The 15,168-nt window shown below is 34.3% G+C and overlaps 2 protein-coding genes across 5 annotated transcripts in view; both read right to left on the bottom strand.

The window, feature by feature from the left end:
• LOC134244008 (uncharacterized) overlaps positions 1–2,714 on the bottom strand; it is a 17,990-nt gene extending 15,276 nt beyond the window's left edge. Inside the window, exon 1 of the mRNA XM_062726259.1 lies at positions 2,705–2,714. The gene's annotated coding sequence lies outside the window, so the exon portion shown is untranslated. The remainder of the gene's footprint in view (positions 1–2,704) is intronic.
• Positions 102–15,168, bottom strand: LOC134244007 (protein LSM14 homolog B-like). Of its 4 annotated transcripts, XM_062726255.1 has the most exons (12): positions 14,934–15,168; positions 9,414–9,556; positions 9,126–9,288; positions 8,913–9,005; positions 8,147–8,194; positions 6,158–6,228; positions 5,728–5,944; positions 5,062–5,262; positions 4,287–4,443; positions 3,473–3,681; positions 2,842–2,975; positions 102–2,142 (listed from the first exon to the last, which is right to left on the bottom strand). In XM_062726255.1, exons 1-12 carry the CDS (start codon positions 15,052–15,054, stop codon positions 2,122–2,124), a joined length of 1,578 nt encoding a protein of 525 aa, XP_062582239.1. In that variant the 5' UTR covers positions 15,055–15,168; the 3' UTR covers positions 102–2,121. The 4 variants fall into 4 exon arrangements, with proteins under 4 accessions (XP_062582239.1, XP_062582240.1, XP_062582241.1 ...); XM_062726256.1 differs by lacking the exon at positions 8,147–8,194; XM_062726257.1 differs by lacking the exon at positions 8,913–9,005.

The raw sequence follows: 15,168 nt of genomic DNA, 5'->3' as shown, positions 1-15,168 counted from the left end.
GCTATATGCGGACTCCGGACAGTGGCTTGAGACGAGGATATCATACCTAGTATGGCTTTTCAGCTGCAGATGATGCCATAAAAAAAAGTACATAACACCACTAAATATTGCATTTGTTCTTTATTTTAAATTCTCATTTCCATGGCTAACAAATTCATCTCATCCTGCAGATTCATTAATTATAAAGAATGGATTTCACTGTCAGAAGTGAATTGTTTGGAGAATCAAAAGGGGACTTTCTAGGTCCTTACATCATGGTTACGTCAGATATTGGTGCAAAAACAAATTAAATCTGTCAACATTTTGTGGTTTTAGCTAACATGAAGACTTAAATACCAGTACTGACACAGTTTGATTCAATAATAATATAAAGCAGTTGATAAATATGGAAAAGGAAAAAATACTATTCATGTCTTAAAAAGAGAACATCAAAAAAAAGATTTATAGTCCCTGCCTATTTAATTGCAATTTAGAAAGCAAAAGACTGTACAGTACAACCACTGAAAATTTATCAACTCTAATTTTTCACCATTTAACCCAAGCAAATGCTGTGTGGTTTCTTTAGAGATCAGATAAGCACTATTGCAACATTGATAATGATCTATTATATCAGTTAAGAAACAAGGGTATTATTATAATCTACTTATCCTTCATAGTTTACAACAAATACTCTTTTTTATCAAGAAATAATTGAGGCATTTAATTACCATTCACACTGTCCAATCTCATCTTTGCAGTGAAATGCATACAATAGATAATCTTAGTAGAACTTAACAAAGTTACAAATTCTTACTCCAGTTTGTGAACATAAAATTGGTAGCATTAATCTCTTTCTTTTCAAAACTAACAAATTTATAAATTTTCTTGTCTCTGTTGATATATAGACCATGCATTTAGTTCTGCCTTGATAATGAAAATAAATCTACATAAAATTTAAATGTTCTGATCCACCTTCCTAAACATCAAACAACATCTCATTCTGGGCTATGTCAGAGCAACCTTACAAGTATGAGAAAAAAAAAATTGAATACTATGGCCAATCAGTTACAACCTTCTATCCACATTCTAATCATCACAATTCTTATACTGATTCAAGTTAATAATAGTTGCAAAAATTTCATGTATACTCCACCCATCTACAATTCTTTCCTGAATAAACAAATCATGAACATTCATACATATTACAGCCTTTGTCATGATTTTGTTTCATGCAAATATTCAGGCATTTGGCTATGAAAAAGACACTGTATTTTATTTAATAACCAATATTTCTTTGGTGGTAAATTCACTATCTCCCATGCAGAGTTGCTGTTTGTTAAACTCCTTGACAAATCTGCAATGGGCTCATGTCAAGATTTTTGACATCAAGTAAAAAACACAATATTTCAAATTTAAATAGTAATTTTAGATATATATCAACCTTAAAGGAAAAACATTACTGCAGGTATTTGATTATAATAAATTAAACACGCCTTTTTGTATGTGCATCACTGTGATAAACGCAAGCTAACAACTGAGGTGGATGTATGAGCCGATGGCACAGTATGATTTCACTGACCATTTGAAAGGTAGATCTGACATGACCCTGTATGGGATGTTGTTAGATGTTTGAGAAGTGATAGATTTAAAACATCAATCTTTCAAAATAGAAAATGGATTTTTAGAGTACTTGGTAACAAGACCACCAGCAATACATGTACCAACCCTCCTAAAAATAGTTTAAACCCCAAGCAAGTTTCCTAACAATGCAATCATTTCCATTAACCACACTAACAACTGTTGCATACTTTCCATTATGTTTTTTTTTTCTGAAAGCGTGACACATCTTATAGCGCCATTTGGTTAGCTAGCACTAAGTCCACAGATTGCAACTGTTTGCCACTCTTACTAAATTGCTTCTTCAGGTGACAATAGTTACAAATTTTGAAGAAGAAAAAAAAAGAAAATCCAGAAAAAAATATCACAAAGTTTTCAAATGGGGGATTCTCTTTGAAAATTCACAAAATTGACAGTACATGAAAACACGGTCTTCCATAAGTCTGTCCTTCTCCAATGTCTCTGTTGTCAGCTGCCTTCTTGTGACCCCTACTTTTCACACTCTACTTAAATCTTCACTTTTGTCTATGACTGTGCTGCTGCTTTCTGAAATATAGGAGTATACAAGCACACATAAAATCCTCCTTCCATTTACATGTAGATATAGGTAAGCTCAATCTAACATCTGATGTTCAATATATAAATCAGAAATAAAAGGAAATGTTTCCTGTAACACTTATGCACCCCATCCCCACTCCCCTTGACATAAATTATAGGGTCACAAGCCTTTATTTATATCATCAGTATACATTATGGGCAGTGTACATGGATATGAAAAATCTGAATACCAAATTTCATTTCATTATGTGCAACCTCTGGGAAATAAATGAGTGGAAACTGAAAATAATGGCAATTTTTGTAAAGTCAAAGAGGCATAACTCTGTCAAAAATTGCCTGGACCCTACCCAAAACAAAATTTGACCTCGATATTCTTATAAATCTGTATACCAAATTTCACTTCAGTATGTAAAACCCTCAGCAAAGAAAATGAACGGAAACTACACATTGGAATTTTTTTAAGTCCAAGGGGCATAACTCAATCAAAAATTGTTTCAAATGCACCTGAAACTAAACTTGACCTAGATATTATAATGATAAATCTGTATACTAAATTTTCTTTCAGTATTGCAACTTCAGTGAAGAAAATGAATGGAAACTGTTGGTGGACCGACAGACAGCAGCAAAGGATAATACCACACCTTACTTTTTAAATCATTAGGTTGGTTGTAACAAATTGACACTCACTCTGTAACTGTTTCCTCTTCTCTCTATACCCGCTGCTTCGTAATCATAATCGTAGTCCACCCAGCCTTGATTTCGTCCACCGCCGCCGCCACCACCACCAGAACCGCCCCTACCAGGTGGTGGTCGAAAGCCTCCTAAATTACAGGGAAATAACATTCATTACAGGGAACAGAAGTATACACAGCATGTTGCTTCAGAACTATTTAACCTTAAAACATTTATAGTAAGTAAAAAGAGCAGATGAAGTGCTACTTTCCAAGGGAATTTTTAATGTGCAAGAAAAAAAAATTCAGAGTAAAAACCGCAATGTCAACCAAACTTTTGAAGGAAACCTTTTCTTGCTACCATAATTCCATGTAATAATGGTGAATAGCAGTACTCTTGTAAATGTATTTGAGCCTAAGGCCAATTGTTTCTCGGGCCAAAAAAATCAAAATTTAATGCGGCAGGCAGGCTTTTTGTAAGCAGGATGCATTCTTTTTAAAGTCATTTGTTCAATAAAATGATAATATCTAAATTCTTAAGTTTTGTTCTCTGAAATTTTAAAGTTAATATACAGTTTTCAAGATACAACATAACTAATCTCGCTTTTAAAGTTATTATACAGTTTTCAAGATACAACATAACTAACCTCGGAATCCTCGGTTGTAATTGCCTCGGTAGTTATCAGACCGATATCCGTCGTTTCTGAACCCCCCACCGCCTCCTCTGTTCCCTCGGAACCCTCCTCCATAATATCCCCTTCCTCTTCCTCTAAAGTTACGACGAGGATTATCTGACATACCAAATGTCTCAACATTTAACTTGCGTTCTTCTCTCCAGCTTGGGCGGGTTGACTTCCTGATTCATCAAGTAAAGAAATTCCTCTTTATGCCTTTCTATTTTTCTTTTAAATTAATATCTACGATAGCAGTAGAGAACACACAGATTTAAAGATTACCGTAAATCTGGAAATTTTTGCTGTAGATAAATTTTTAGCAAATTTGCGAGTTCATTGCATTTGCAAAAATATTTTTCTTAAAAATAATTTAACAGTAAGTTAATGTAAACAAAGTAGTGGTCTTTCACAAAATTTTGAAACGTAAAAATTAATCAACAGCATTTTGACCCAGATTCACAAAATAAAATCGACGTAAAAATTTACAGATTTACGGTATTATCCTAATGAAGTTTGTTCTTTCCTGTTAAGTTTCATTGATAACATACATGTAAATATGAGGAAAATCTAAATAATGTAGTTTACCAATTTATTCTTTCTAAAAATAAAACCTGCCAATTAAATGTGAAGGTGCCCATACCATTCCAGCCAAAACAAGTAGAATACAATTTTCTTTAATTAAAAATTTTGATGAAAGTAATGTACAGATAGATTTTCTAATATGTTACTTAATGCCTGCCATGATTCAGGACCAGGTTTATAAAGTGCTATTAAGACTATGTCTCACCCTTTGGCACGCTCTGTAGCTTCACAACTAATGTTGTCAAAGAAAGATTTGTTCTTATCGTAATACATCTCATCCTCTTCCTCCGGGACCTCATCCTCTCCATTCTCCACACTGTCTTCCTTGTCCCCATTGACTGACTTCTCCTCCTTCTTATCACCTGTAAAGGAGATCAACTTTCATTACTCTTTAAAATTCTCTGCAGTGCTATCAACATCAACGGTTAACACACTGACATATAAAATTTATTGTTTTCCCTTACATATTAAAAGATATCTTCCAAAATCAGATTCACTAAATAGCCTAAATCAATGAAACTGTAATCTAAGCTTTAAGATATCTTGCTGTATAAATCAAAATGCATGTCTATAGCAGACCAAATATCTTTATGCAAACTGAGCATTTCTTGAAAGTTCAGTACAATAATTTACTTTTAAAATTCCATCAAAAATTTCCAGGAAATCCTGAAAATTGCAATGTTACTTAAAAAAAATTGAAACCGTCTTACACAATTTAGTATCATATACATGTAGTATGATATACATATACAACAAAGCTTTCAAAATTAATTATATACATGTATAAAAACAGCTTTTCTTTTAAAATGCTGTGTTTACAAAGAAAGATGGTTTCATATCACTATCAAAATTTTGCTTTTGGATATTAAAAATTCACTCATAGTTCTACTAGTTTAAAGCATAATTCAAATCTGAACAGTTAAACAGGTTGACCTCTTCCAATCCTAACCATGTACATGTATTTGCTGAAATTGTCTCACCTATTGTTAATTTCTCCTTTAATTCCCTCTCAATCTCATCCTTATCAAACTGAGCATTTGCCTCCTCAAAGTCAAACTCGCCCTCAAATTTGAGAGGAGATTCCACTTTCCTGTTTGACTGATACCTGCCCCGTGAGGACTGTCCCCTTTGGAAACCCCTGTTGGGTCCTCTCTGTGAAGCATTTCCCCTTGGTGGTCCTCCTGTGAAGTAATTAATAAGCATATTACTGCAAATGAAATGTCTTGCAAAAAATTGACTAATTTCACCACTCCTGAGCAGTTTTTACGTATTTTACATCAGAGAAATGGACATCACAATACATGCAATGTCTCAAACTAGTTACTTTTGGGATTCTTTTTTAACTGAAAAAATAGGATATAGGCAAATTCAAACTAAAATAATAAATATTATGCCTCAGTCTTACATGTATACATGTGGCACACAGTCTTTGCAAAAGGCATCAGATCAAAAGACATGACCAATGTGTAATGATTGAAAATTGATTTATTGATCTTACATCTGATAAAAGCATCTGGAGCTCAATTTGAATTTATTTAATGCAACAACTGAAGTTTTACAGAGGACTAAATGTATGTTGTGACCAAAAAATCTTTTGCATTGACTGCACATAAAGACTAATACTCTCAAAAAAGGTTTAAAATTACCAAAATATGCATGCTTATCTGGAGGTGCTCCACCTCTTCCACCCCTAGGTCCACCCCTCTCGAATCCTCCCCTTCCTCCCCTGGAGTATGTGTTAGAGGACTGAGGCCTTTGTTGTTGGTGTTTCCGTGACCTATCACCCATTTGATGTTGACTGCTGCTCTGTGCATTTTGTGAACTGTGCTGGTGTGAATTTTTCTGTGATTTCTCTGGACTCATCTGAAAAACAAAGAAAACTAGATGGAAAAGAATTTCTTTACGACTGACATATAGAAAAATATTTTATAGGTACAAGCACATGTATTTATGTGATTGTTATATTCAAATCCAGTTTAAAATCATGTTTTACATCTCTTTTCAGATAAATCACCTTCAAACCCCAAGCATTGGGTTTTACAGGTTTTAACTAAGGTACACATTATTTCCCTTCACCTGAGTGCCCTGATCAAGGGTTGGAGATTTGCGACTGGACTGAACACTGGGAGGAGTTGGACCTCTTGATCCTAAAAATGAGGAGAAACTTGTCTATTATGTGCCTTTCAAATAATGAGTGTTTCAAATTAAAATATCTTTTTTGAGCTGATTCAACATTTGTAATGAAAATGCATAAAATTTTATATACCATGAGGAAACAAGAGACTCCTGGGTCACAATGCTCACCTGAGTCAAAATTCTTTTTCTGGACAAATAAAAATACACTATAGTCACCTTCCACTTTGTCCCTGCATTCTATATCTTTCATAGTGAGGCTTTGAGTCAACTTTTCTAATTTTTTTTTTATAGCCTTCCTATATTTGTAGATGACTATTCTCTAATAAACCTCTTTTCATTCCTAAATATATTTTTTCCTTATTATGACCATCCTTAGTCCATGTTTGAATTTGATATTTCACAAGGACCAACCTAGGGGGCGACTTAGGCGAAATAGTCGCTTTTGGGTTCCAAACTTCGCCGTACTTTATCTTGAAAGCGAAGTTTAAGTCACCTTAACATTTGCAACCCCTTTATTTAAAATCATTAAAAATCTATTAAGAAACATGGTAGAATCATCAGTAGGTGATAAATCTTGTGTTATTACTGCTGAAATAAACCAAACGGCAGGACACTTGCACCTGTTTTGCTGCTAATGACCACTGCATCGAATACTCTGTCGGAACTCCTCTAGATTTTACACTTCCGGGTATGAAAAAGTCCAATTGTTACAAGTTATGCACAACCAGACACAAAACAGCTGGTCAGCTATCGATGTCATGCCAAAGATGTTGAAGATGATTTTAGATCTTTTTGTTGCCAAATAATTAATTCATGCTGTGAATACAGACATATTTTACTGTTAATTTGTGGAGTTATTGACCGTTTAAGAAATTACACATCCTGATATACCGAGTTCAATCAGCATGCAGTACGTAATACATCAAAACTCTTTTCAGAAAAAAAAAAATGAAAACAAATTTTGAAGAGAAAATAACAAAATTATGACTAATTGCAATGAGCCCAAAAATTTAAAATGAAAAGATAGAATTTAATAGTTAACTGTGCAGTGTGCATATTATGCAAGAAATGAAAAAAAAACACTTTTTTTTTTTTTTTGCTAGATATACCTTGTAATTGGAAAAAAAAAATCAGATCTTTTTCTTTCTTTATTTTATTTTTACTAGGATGACAATACAGAAAAAAAATATTGAAAAAATAATTTAAGTTTTTAACAATGAAATAGTTCCATTTTCAACATGTTCAAAATTTATATTTTATACTGATTTATACTGATTAGTGAGCACCGCGCGCGCCAAGAAGTCTCCCTAAATTTCAAAACTTCTCCCTAAATTTCTCTGAGGTGAGAACAAATCTCTTTTAATTCCTAAATAGTTTTCTTTCTATTATGACCATCCTTGTTCCATGTTTGAATTTGATATTTCAATACACAAGAATGCTTACAAATCAATATTACTATATGTGGTGACCCTACAGTTTTTAAAAAAATTCATAAAGCATTTCCCCCATATATTCCAACGTAACTGCTTGACTTTACTCTAGCCAAATCCTAGCACCTGGGGTCAAGCTATGCACAGATTTGATTCTGTTGTTTTGGAGAAGATTTAACAGACCCCATTCTATTTTTCATTAGTTTTTATTTACTTCTTGACCTCCTTGAAAATGAAAGTTGTCACTTATTTGGAAAAACTGAATTGTTATCACTGCTTTGTGACAAATTTATTTGACTATGGCACAGAGTTTCTCAAAAACAGGATGAAAATGGGAAAGTTTGTATGAAGGAATCTATACAGCAGACAATTCTTGATCAGAAAAGTTTGTTCACATCTCTTGCTCAAGTGAGCCACAGAGCTCAAAAAGGTAATACCTCAATTATTTCAGTAACAATATCATCAGTCAAAAAAAGTAGAGATACAATTATCAACAAACCTTCTAAGTCAAGACCAAAACTGTCATGGTCTTCCAACTCATGCTTTTCTGTAAATTAGTGAACAAGTGAAATAAACAATCATTAATATTCATGCAGTTGTAAATTATCATGTATACCTTCACCAAAAATTAACATTAACAAATAAAATAAAAATATTAATTTAAAAACAAAATCTGAACTGATAGAAGAAAGATTTCAAGAAAAGTATTTTAGACAAAATATACAAGTTAAAACTCTGAAATTGCAAAGCTCATGAGAAATGATGCCTGTGAAAATTTCATATACTGTTTAGCACTTCCAGTTAATCAAAAAGGCCTAGCTAACCTTCATTCAAAAAGCCCAATGAATGGAAAAGCAAACACTGAGTATGTATTCAATGCTGAGGATAACGGACTAGCAAAATCCACCTACATGTACAGAACAGCAACTAATTGAAATAAAGGATATTCGGAAACTTTTTTGTCAATAAATTTACAGACATAACATGATCACTGCTTTGCAACATGGATTCCACGCAGAATAGCAATGTAAATGTACATCATAGGGGAAAAAGACAAAGAAATGATATACAGGCTTTAAATAGAATATCGGAAGCTGATGATACATGTACAAATGTACTATATATTTCTGAAAAATAATGTTTTAATCTGCATAGAACTTGTGTTAGGATTAGTGATGCTATGTGGTGGACATGTTGATGTCACAACTTAGTGCAAGTATTCAGTTACATGCAAAGCTGGAAGTGGAATGCCATGTTCTACCCACCAGGGCGTCGTATAGCTTGTTGAGAACCCACTTGAATACTCTGATCCACCGTAGGAGAAGCGCGGTTAAAACTGGGAGATGGACCTCGTGAACCTGCTTTCACAAATTTCAGCATTTGTTTAAAACACCTTTCTCCCATGTACATTTCACCATCTTCACTATGAAAATATAAACAAATTAAAAGGGAGGTCATTCAATAGAATACATCTGTACCTGACTGATTTGGGATAGCTCCAAAAGGCTGGGGAGCCGTTCCGGGGGCCTGACCATACTGACTATATAACTGGGGACCACCAAATGGCTGGTAGCTGGACCCACCAAAACCACCACCGCCACCACTTTGCTGTTGAAACCCTGACGAGGTTGGCTGGGAGGACTAGACAGGGAAATACAAAGTCAGTCAGATTAACGAAAAACTATGATTGAAATCATAAAATATCCTGGGAAAAATATCATCCATTCATGGCTTTTGTTTTGTCAAGGATTTTTCATTTGTTTTACCTTAACTATGGCAGGATCTTGAGGTGGCATAGAAGCTTGCAAGGGCTGTGCTTTAGGAGGCTCACAGACATGAAGATCTTTGATGTCACTGCCTCTAAATATGATATACTCAAAAATCTCAAAACCTTTTCCAAATGATCTCACTAAAATAGGAAAATATTCAACATGTAAATACATGACTTTGTTTTGTCAAGCTCACTTTTAACCTGGAAAAATATTTTCTCTTAACCTAAGAATATATTTTCTCTAAGATATCAATGGGCAACAAAATGGTAACTTGTAATACATTTAAGGAATGAAGCTTGCAAAATTATCGGCTGTGCTTTAGGAGGCTCATAATCCGACGGATTATAAAAAAGAAGATCTTTGATGTCACTGCCTCTATAATTTAATTCTAAAATAATCAAACAACTTTTGATGTAAAATTGTGTTGCTTTTTATTTAAATTTACTGCGCAATAATACAACCTTAGTAACGGAAGTGAAGTGAAGCGAGGGGAGGTAATAACTGATACATAGATCTAGCAGCCATGATGTGTGTTTACATGAGGTAAGATCGAGTAATTGTTTGAAGTTAAAGATACAGTTATTAAATCTTGAAATTTCCATGGATTCATGTAAATACATGGATAAGTGATTATGAAGGGGGTGTGTCCCCATACCAAAAAAACACTCGTCGAAATTTGACTTTTGGTCAACCTTGGTATGATCACAGGTTGCCCGAATGAATTTCAGGTCATCCAAATAAAATATAAAAGGAAACAAAACTCAATTTGCAATTGTTTAAAATTTGTTAAGATAATTAACAGAAGTTGTCTTTTTCAATTTTGTATTAAAAAAATGTAAACCAGACATTTTTGGAATGATGTCTTCCAGTATTTTATCAAACAAAAATATAAGCAGAATGATGATTGATCAGACATGCAGAATGCAATTTTAAGTTTGTAGTTTAAAACATTCATTTTCACTTATCACATGAAGCCCTACATAAAAGGGTTCAAATAACCCTGGACTGAATTAACCAGGTGTGATATTACAGTGGACACCCAACATGGCTGTCTAGTAGCAGAAAACGATCAACAGTCTGATTAGATGATCAGAAAGTTGTAGGGGGAAATGCAAGATGTTACAATGATGATAATTACTCTTTATATTTAAGGTGATTGTTGACATATTTTATATCTCAAATAAAACTTTAATAAAGACTTTTGGTAAAAATTGCATCAGCTGATTGAGCGAACACAGATTTGGCAGGAAGAAAAATCTACGCGGCTGCTGTTTGAACATGTTGAAAGGGTTGATTTTGTTACAGGAAAATATGTTTTCAAAGCCTTATGAAGTTTATTTTAAAATATTAAAAATCATTATTAAATATTCCCAACCTGTCCCAGGTCGTCATTTGGGCGAGCCAGACTAAAAGTCAGGTCGTCCGAAATCATTTCTGGATGGAAATGACGAGGTGACGAGCGCGAATGTCGAACCCTGAGATTATACAAAATGTTTTGCGTTCCTTTTTGGAAATCAACCAATGAGAGGCGAGAATATAAACAAAAATTATTTTATGATATGCATTCCATTTCATAAGTGTAAGTCAATAGAAATATGTAATAAAAGAAAAAATCTCTTTTTTATAATACTCTCTTTTAATTGCAGCTGCTTTTTCTTATAGCATTTTTATGTGCTATATGTAGTTTTCATTCACCCTACCTTTAGTTTATTGCCTAAATATGTCTCAGACAAAATGAACTTACCAAGAACACCTAAAATCTGAAGTTAACTAGAACTGTCCAAACGGGACAAAATACCCCCCGCTGGGTTTTTCCATAATAAAGATATGTATCAGACACAAATTATGAAATTTTTCTTCCAGTGGCCTTGAGATTCCCAAAATGACCTTGGGTCAAGGTCATGACACACCCTATTGTCATGGGCTATCTTTGAGTATAATGAGAACCTACCAAGTTTATCCATAAGAAAGATATGGACCGGACACGAATTATGAAATTTTTCTTCCAGTGACCTTGAACTTCCCAAAATGACCTTGGGTCAAGGTCATGACACACCCTTCAGTCATGGGCAATCTTTGTGTGAAATGAGAACCTACTAAGTTTATCCATAAGAAAGATATGGACCGGACACGAATTATGAAATTTTTCTTCCAGTGACCTTGAACTTCCCCAAATGACCTTGGGTCAAGGTCATGACACATCTATGCATCATGGGCAATCTTTGTGTGAAATAAGAACCTACCAAGTTTATCCAAAAAAGATATGGACAACGAATTATGGAATTTTTTCTTCCAGTGACCTTGAACTTCCCAAAATGACCTTGTGTCAAGGTCATGACACACTCTTGGGTCATGGGCAATCTTTGTATGAAATTAGAACCTACCAAGTTTATCCATAAAAAAAAACATGAATTTTGAAATTTTTCTTCCAGTGACCTTGAACTTCCCAAAATGACCTTGGGTCAAGGTCATTTTTTTTTTTTTTACACACCCTTGGGTAATATCTTTGTGTGAAAAAACCTACCAAGTTTTCCATAAGTGGCCTTTGTAATTTTTCTTCCAGTGACCTTGAACTTCCCCAAATAACCTTGGGTCAAGGTCATGACACATCCATGCATCATGGGCAATCTTTGTGTGAATTAAGAACCTATCAAGTTTATCCATAAGAAAGATATGGACCGGACACGAATTATGAAATTTTTTCTTCCAGTGACCTTGAACTTCCCAAAATGACCTTGGGTCAAGGGCAATCTTTGTGTGAAATGAGAACCTACCAAGTTTTTCCATAAAAGATATGTCCCAAACATGAATTTTGAAATTTTTCTTCCAGTGACCTTGAACTTCACCATGACCTTGGGTCAAACATACCCTTGGTCGTAAAACTTTGTGTGAAATAGAACCTACCAAGTTTATCCATAATCCCTGGTTATGAAATTTTTCTTCCAGTGACCTGAACTTCCCCAAATGACCTTGGGTCAAGGTCATGACACACCCTACCTCTTAGTGTGGAGTATTGCCTAAATATGGACTCACGATTGCAAAATGAACTTACAGACAGACAGAACAAGGTGATTCCTAAAAACTTCGTTTGTTAAATATCAGCTCTGTTCAATTTAAATGCTTGCAGAGGGCATATAATTTCATGGAATCAACATTCATAACTCGTATAGTAAGAGTGATTATCAGGAAGAAAAGAAGAATCAGGAAAAAAGTATGTCAAATGAAAAAGTGAAAGGCAAAATACTTGATACAAATGAATCACCAGTGTATCCCAAAAGCACTGGTCCGTCAGACAAAACAGGTTAAAATCTTATTCGTCCGATGCTCTAACTAGTAAATTCAGTCCGTACGTCCGAGGTTTGTTTTGGTAGGGTTTTAAATTATATATTTCCTATTTCATCATATAGACGCTTTAACTAATACCAAAACACATTATTAAAAATGTTTGTTGATTGTTTTTGTTTTAAAACCTACTTCCGCAACAATGTCTCTAAAATATTTTGATGGGACAGTATCAGGGGAGAAAAGAAACATTTCAAAATTAATCTTCTAATGTGTTATCTGTTTATTCAGGGGTTTAGAATTACGCTTTCCCCGATTCCCGTTGCCCGGGGTGAGTAAAAATAAATGACAGTAGACACTTATGTTGTTGAAATTTGTTCTTTTCACGAGTTTTGATTGAAAATTGATTCGAACTTACTTAGCTAGTGAGCTGTGTGAAGCGGTATGAAGGGTTTCCCACCAAATTAAATGTACATTATCACTACCGGAAATACTTGTTTGCTGTATAAATAATGAACCGAATACGATACACTTTCGATTTCCAGGAATTGATACGTACATGATTTGAGGGTTATAACTCTTGAAATTTAAATGACTGAGGTTAGAATTAATGAAATAAATGTTATAATCCACTGAAAAATAAATTTTTACTTTAAAAATACAATTCTATATAGCATACAGTGTATTAATATATATCTATAATCAAAAATACAATGCAACATAGCAAATTAATATTTGTAGTATATCAGAGGCATAAATAGCATAAATATTTTAACTGGAGGAAAATATTGAATTCACATATTTGAACCATGGGAAAATGTTAGCCTGTAAATGGATATACATGTATAAATATAACATCCATAAAATCTTCAAACTTGATTGCTTTCACGTTTTTGTTGGGCATGTGATTTTTTTAGGCAGGCAAGTGAAATTTATTGTATCACTTGCCCTTGTGCAAGTGAGTTATAAAAAAAATTCTAGACCCCTGTTATTGATTCAATGCTATGAATTAACATTGTTATTCAGGGTTGTGGTTAAACATTTACATCCTAGGAGCCATGTGGGCCCCTTACTTTTCAAAGTTTAGGGGCCCACAATGTGATTTACGGGCCCACATACCTCATCAACAAAATATTTGAAAATGCTGCTTTTCTAAACCGCCACATTATTGGTTTCACTAGGGCATACGTCTAGGTCACGCAAGTGCTTGTATCGTATACAAATGTAATAGTTTGCACACGACACCAAAAGTCATGGTTAGCGTAGTGTTTGTTATGAAAAAAGGAAGTGGATTATAAAAATACAAACAAAGCACGGTCATGTTCCGGGAACAAGACGCTCGCCATGTGGGCGATCAAATTTTGATTTCTTCATCGCCCACTTGAAATTTTAATCGCACTGGCGAGTGGGCGAGTGGTTAACCACAACCCTGTTATTATCATTATATGATAAACATTTTGGACCGGTGAAAATTCATTTGGTCCTGTGAAGTTGTGTTAACTGTCTGTCCGAATGTCCTGTGGCAATTTTTCTTTTTCGCGAAGACTGAATCACCATCACTAAGTTTTCAAGTTAACCGTTTCAACAGCAATAAATTCTACATCTTTTAAACCAAGAATCGAAGATAAATACGCAAATGTGAACAGAGGCACAGCGGACATACAAACAATTTCCATGCATTTTCCACAAAACTAGTAATATGTCAGCTGACGAAAATATGTTGCATTTCGTGTTGCAGTCCGCAACACGAAATGCAACATATTTTTAATAGTTGTCTCATGTCTGTTTGTTATGCATTGATCTATGTGTATTAACACAATCCAATGTATTAAAGAGAGGCCAGGGTTACTGGCCATATATTTAGTATTTACAGCTTACTTGGAATGCAGATAATGTATTTTTATATGACCATTGTCTGATTTAATATTAATAAATTACTAACTCATACAAATTGCTAGCCACTTGTGGATCCTTCGGGATGAAAATTATGCAGTGTTATCATTGCAAACTTGCAACTTCAATGCACTATACACCTTTGTTGACATAACAGAACACAGCTGACTTATATTAATAGGTCACAGTTTACGAGGTGCAATATTTTGACAAAGACAGTGACAGTAGAAATGAATTCAGTATTGCACCTACTTGATACTGAGCTATATTTTAAAAATTGTCAACTGTTTCACTTATGCTGACAGTACTGAACGCAGTGAACGGGGTACTTTTACGTACCTTTCGCTAATGCAACTGTCGACTCATTGGGATCAATAGTGTACAAAATGCCCTCATAACGAATTCCTGCCTTCGAAATGAGGCTTATTTTACTGCCGAGATATGGAATCCCCCCACTCATGACGCCTTATGAAAAAGCGTCAGAAATTATGGAGGATGGCGGTGGATTCTCAGCTTTAAGTCTATCTCTCTGGAGCTGTTTTATCCAAAATGGCGATCTATTATGATTGGACGG

Source organism: Saccostrea cucullata, unplaced genomic scaffold, assembly GCF_032062105.1.
Source record: "Saccostrea cucullata isolate Sc308-1 unplaced genomic scaffold, CSIRO_AGI_Scuc_v1 ctg3, whole genome shotgun sequence".
Lineage (NCBI taxonomy): Eukaryota > Metazoa > Mollusca > Bivalvia > Ostreida > Ostreidae > Saccostrea > Saccostrea cuccullata.
The sequence above is the reverse complement of the archived record's forward strand: the minus strand, read 5'-3'. Positions and strand labels throughout refer to the sequence as shown.

Bases quoted from the DNA above. Each gene is read 5' to 3' on its own strand.
- LOC134244007 (XM_062726255.1), bottom strand. From the start codon at position 15,054: ATGAGTGGGGGGATTCCATATCTCGGCAGTAAAATAAGCCTCATTTCG. The intron at 5,263-5,727 runs GTAATTTTAAAC...ATTACTTCACAG, and splicing joins AGATAAGCATGCATATTTTG to GAGGACCACCAAGGGGAAAT. The intron at 4,444-5,061 runs GTGAGACAATTT...TCTCCTTTACAG, and splicing joins AAAGGAGAAATTAACAATAG to GTGATAAGAAGGAGGAGAAG.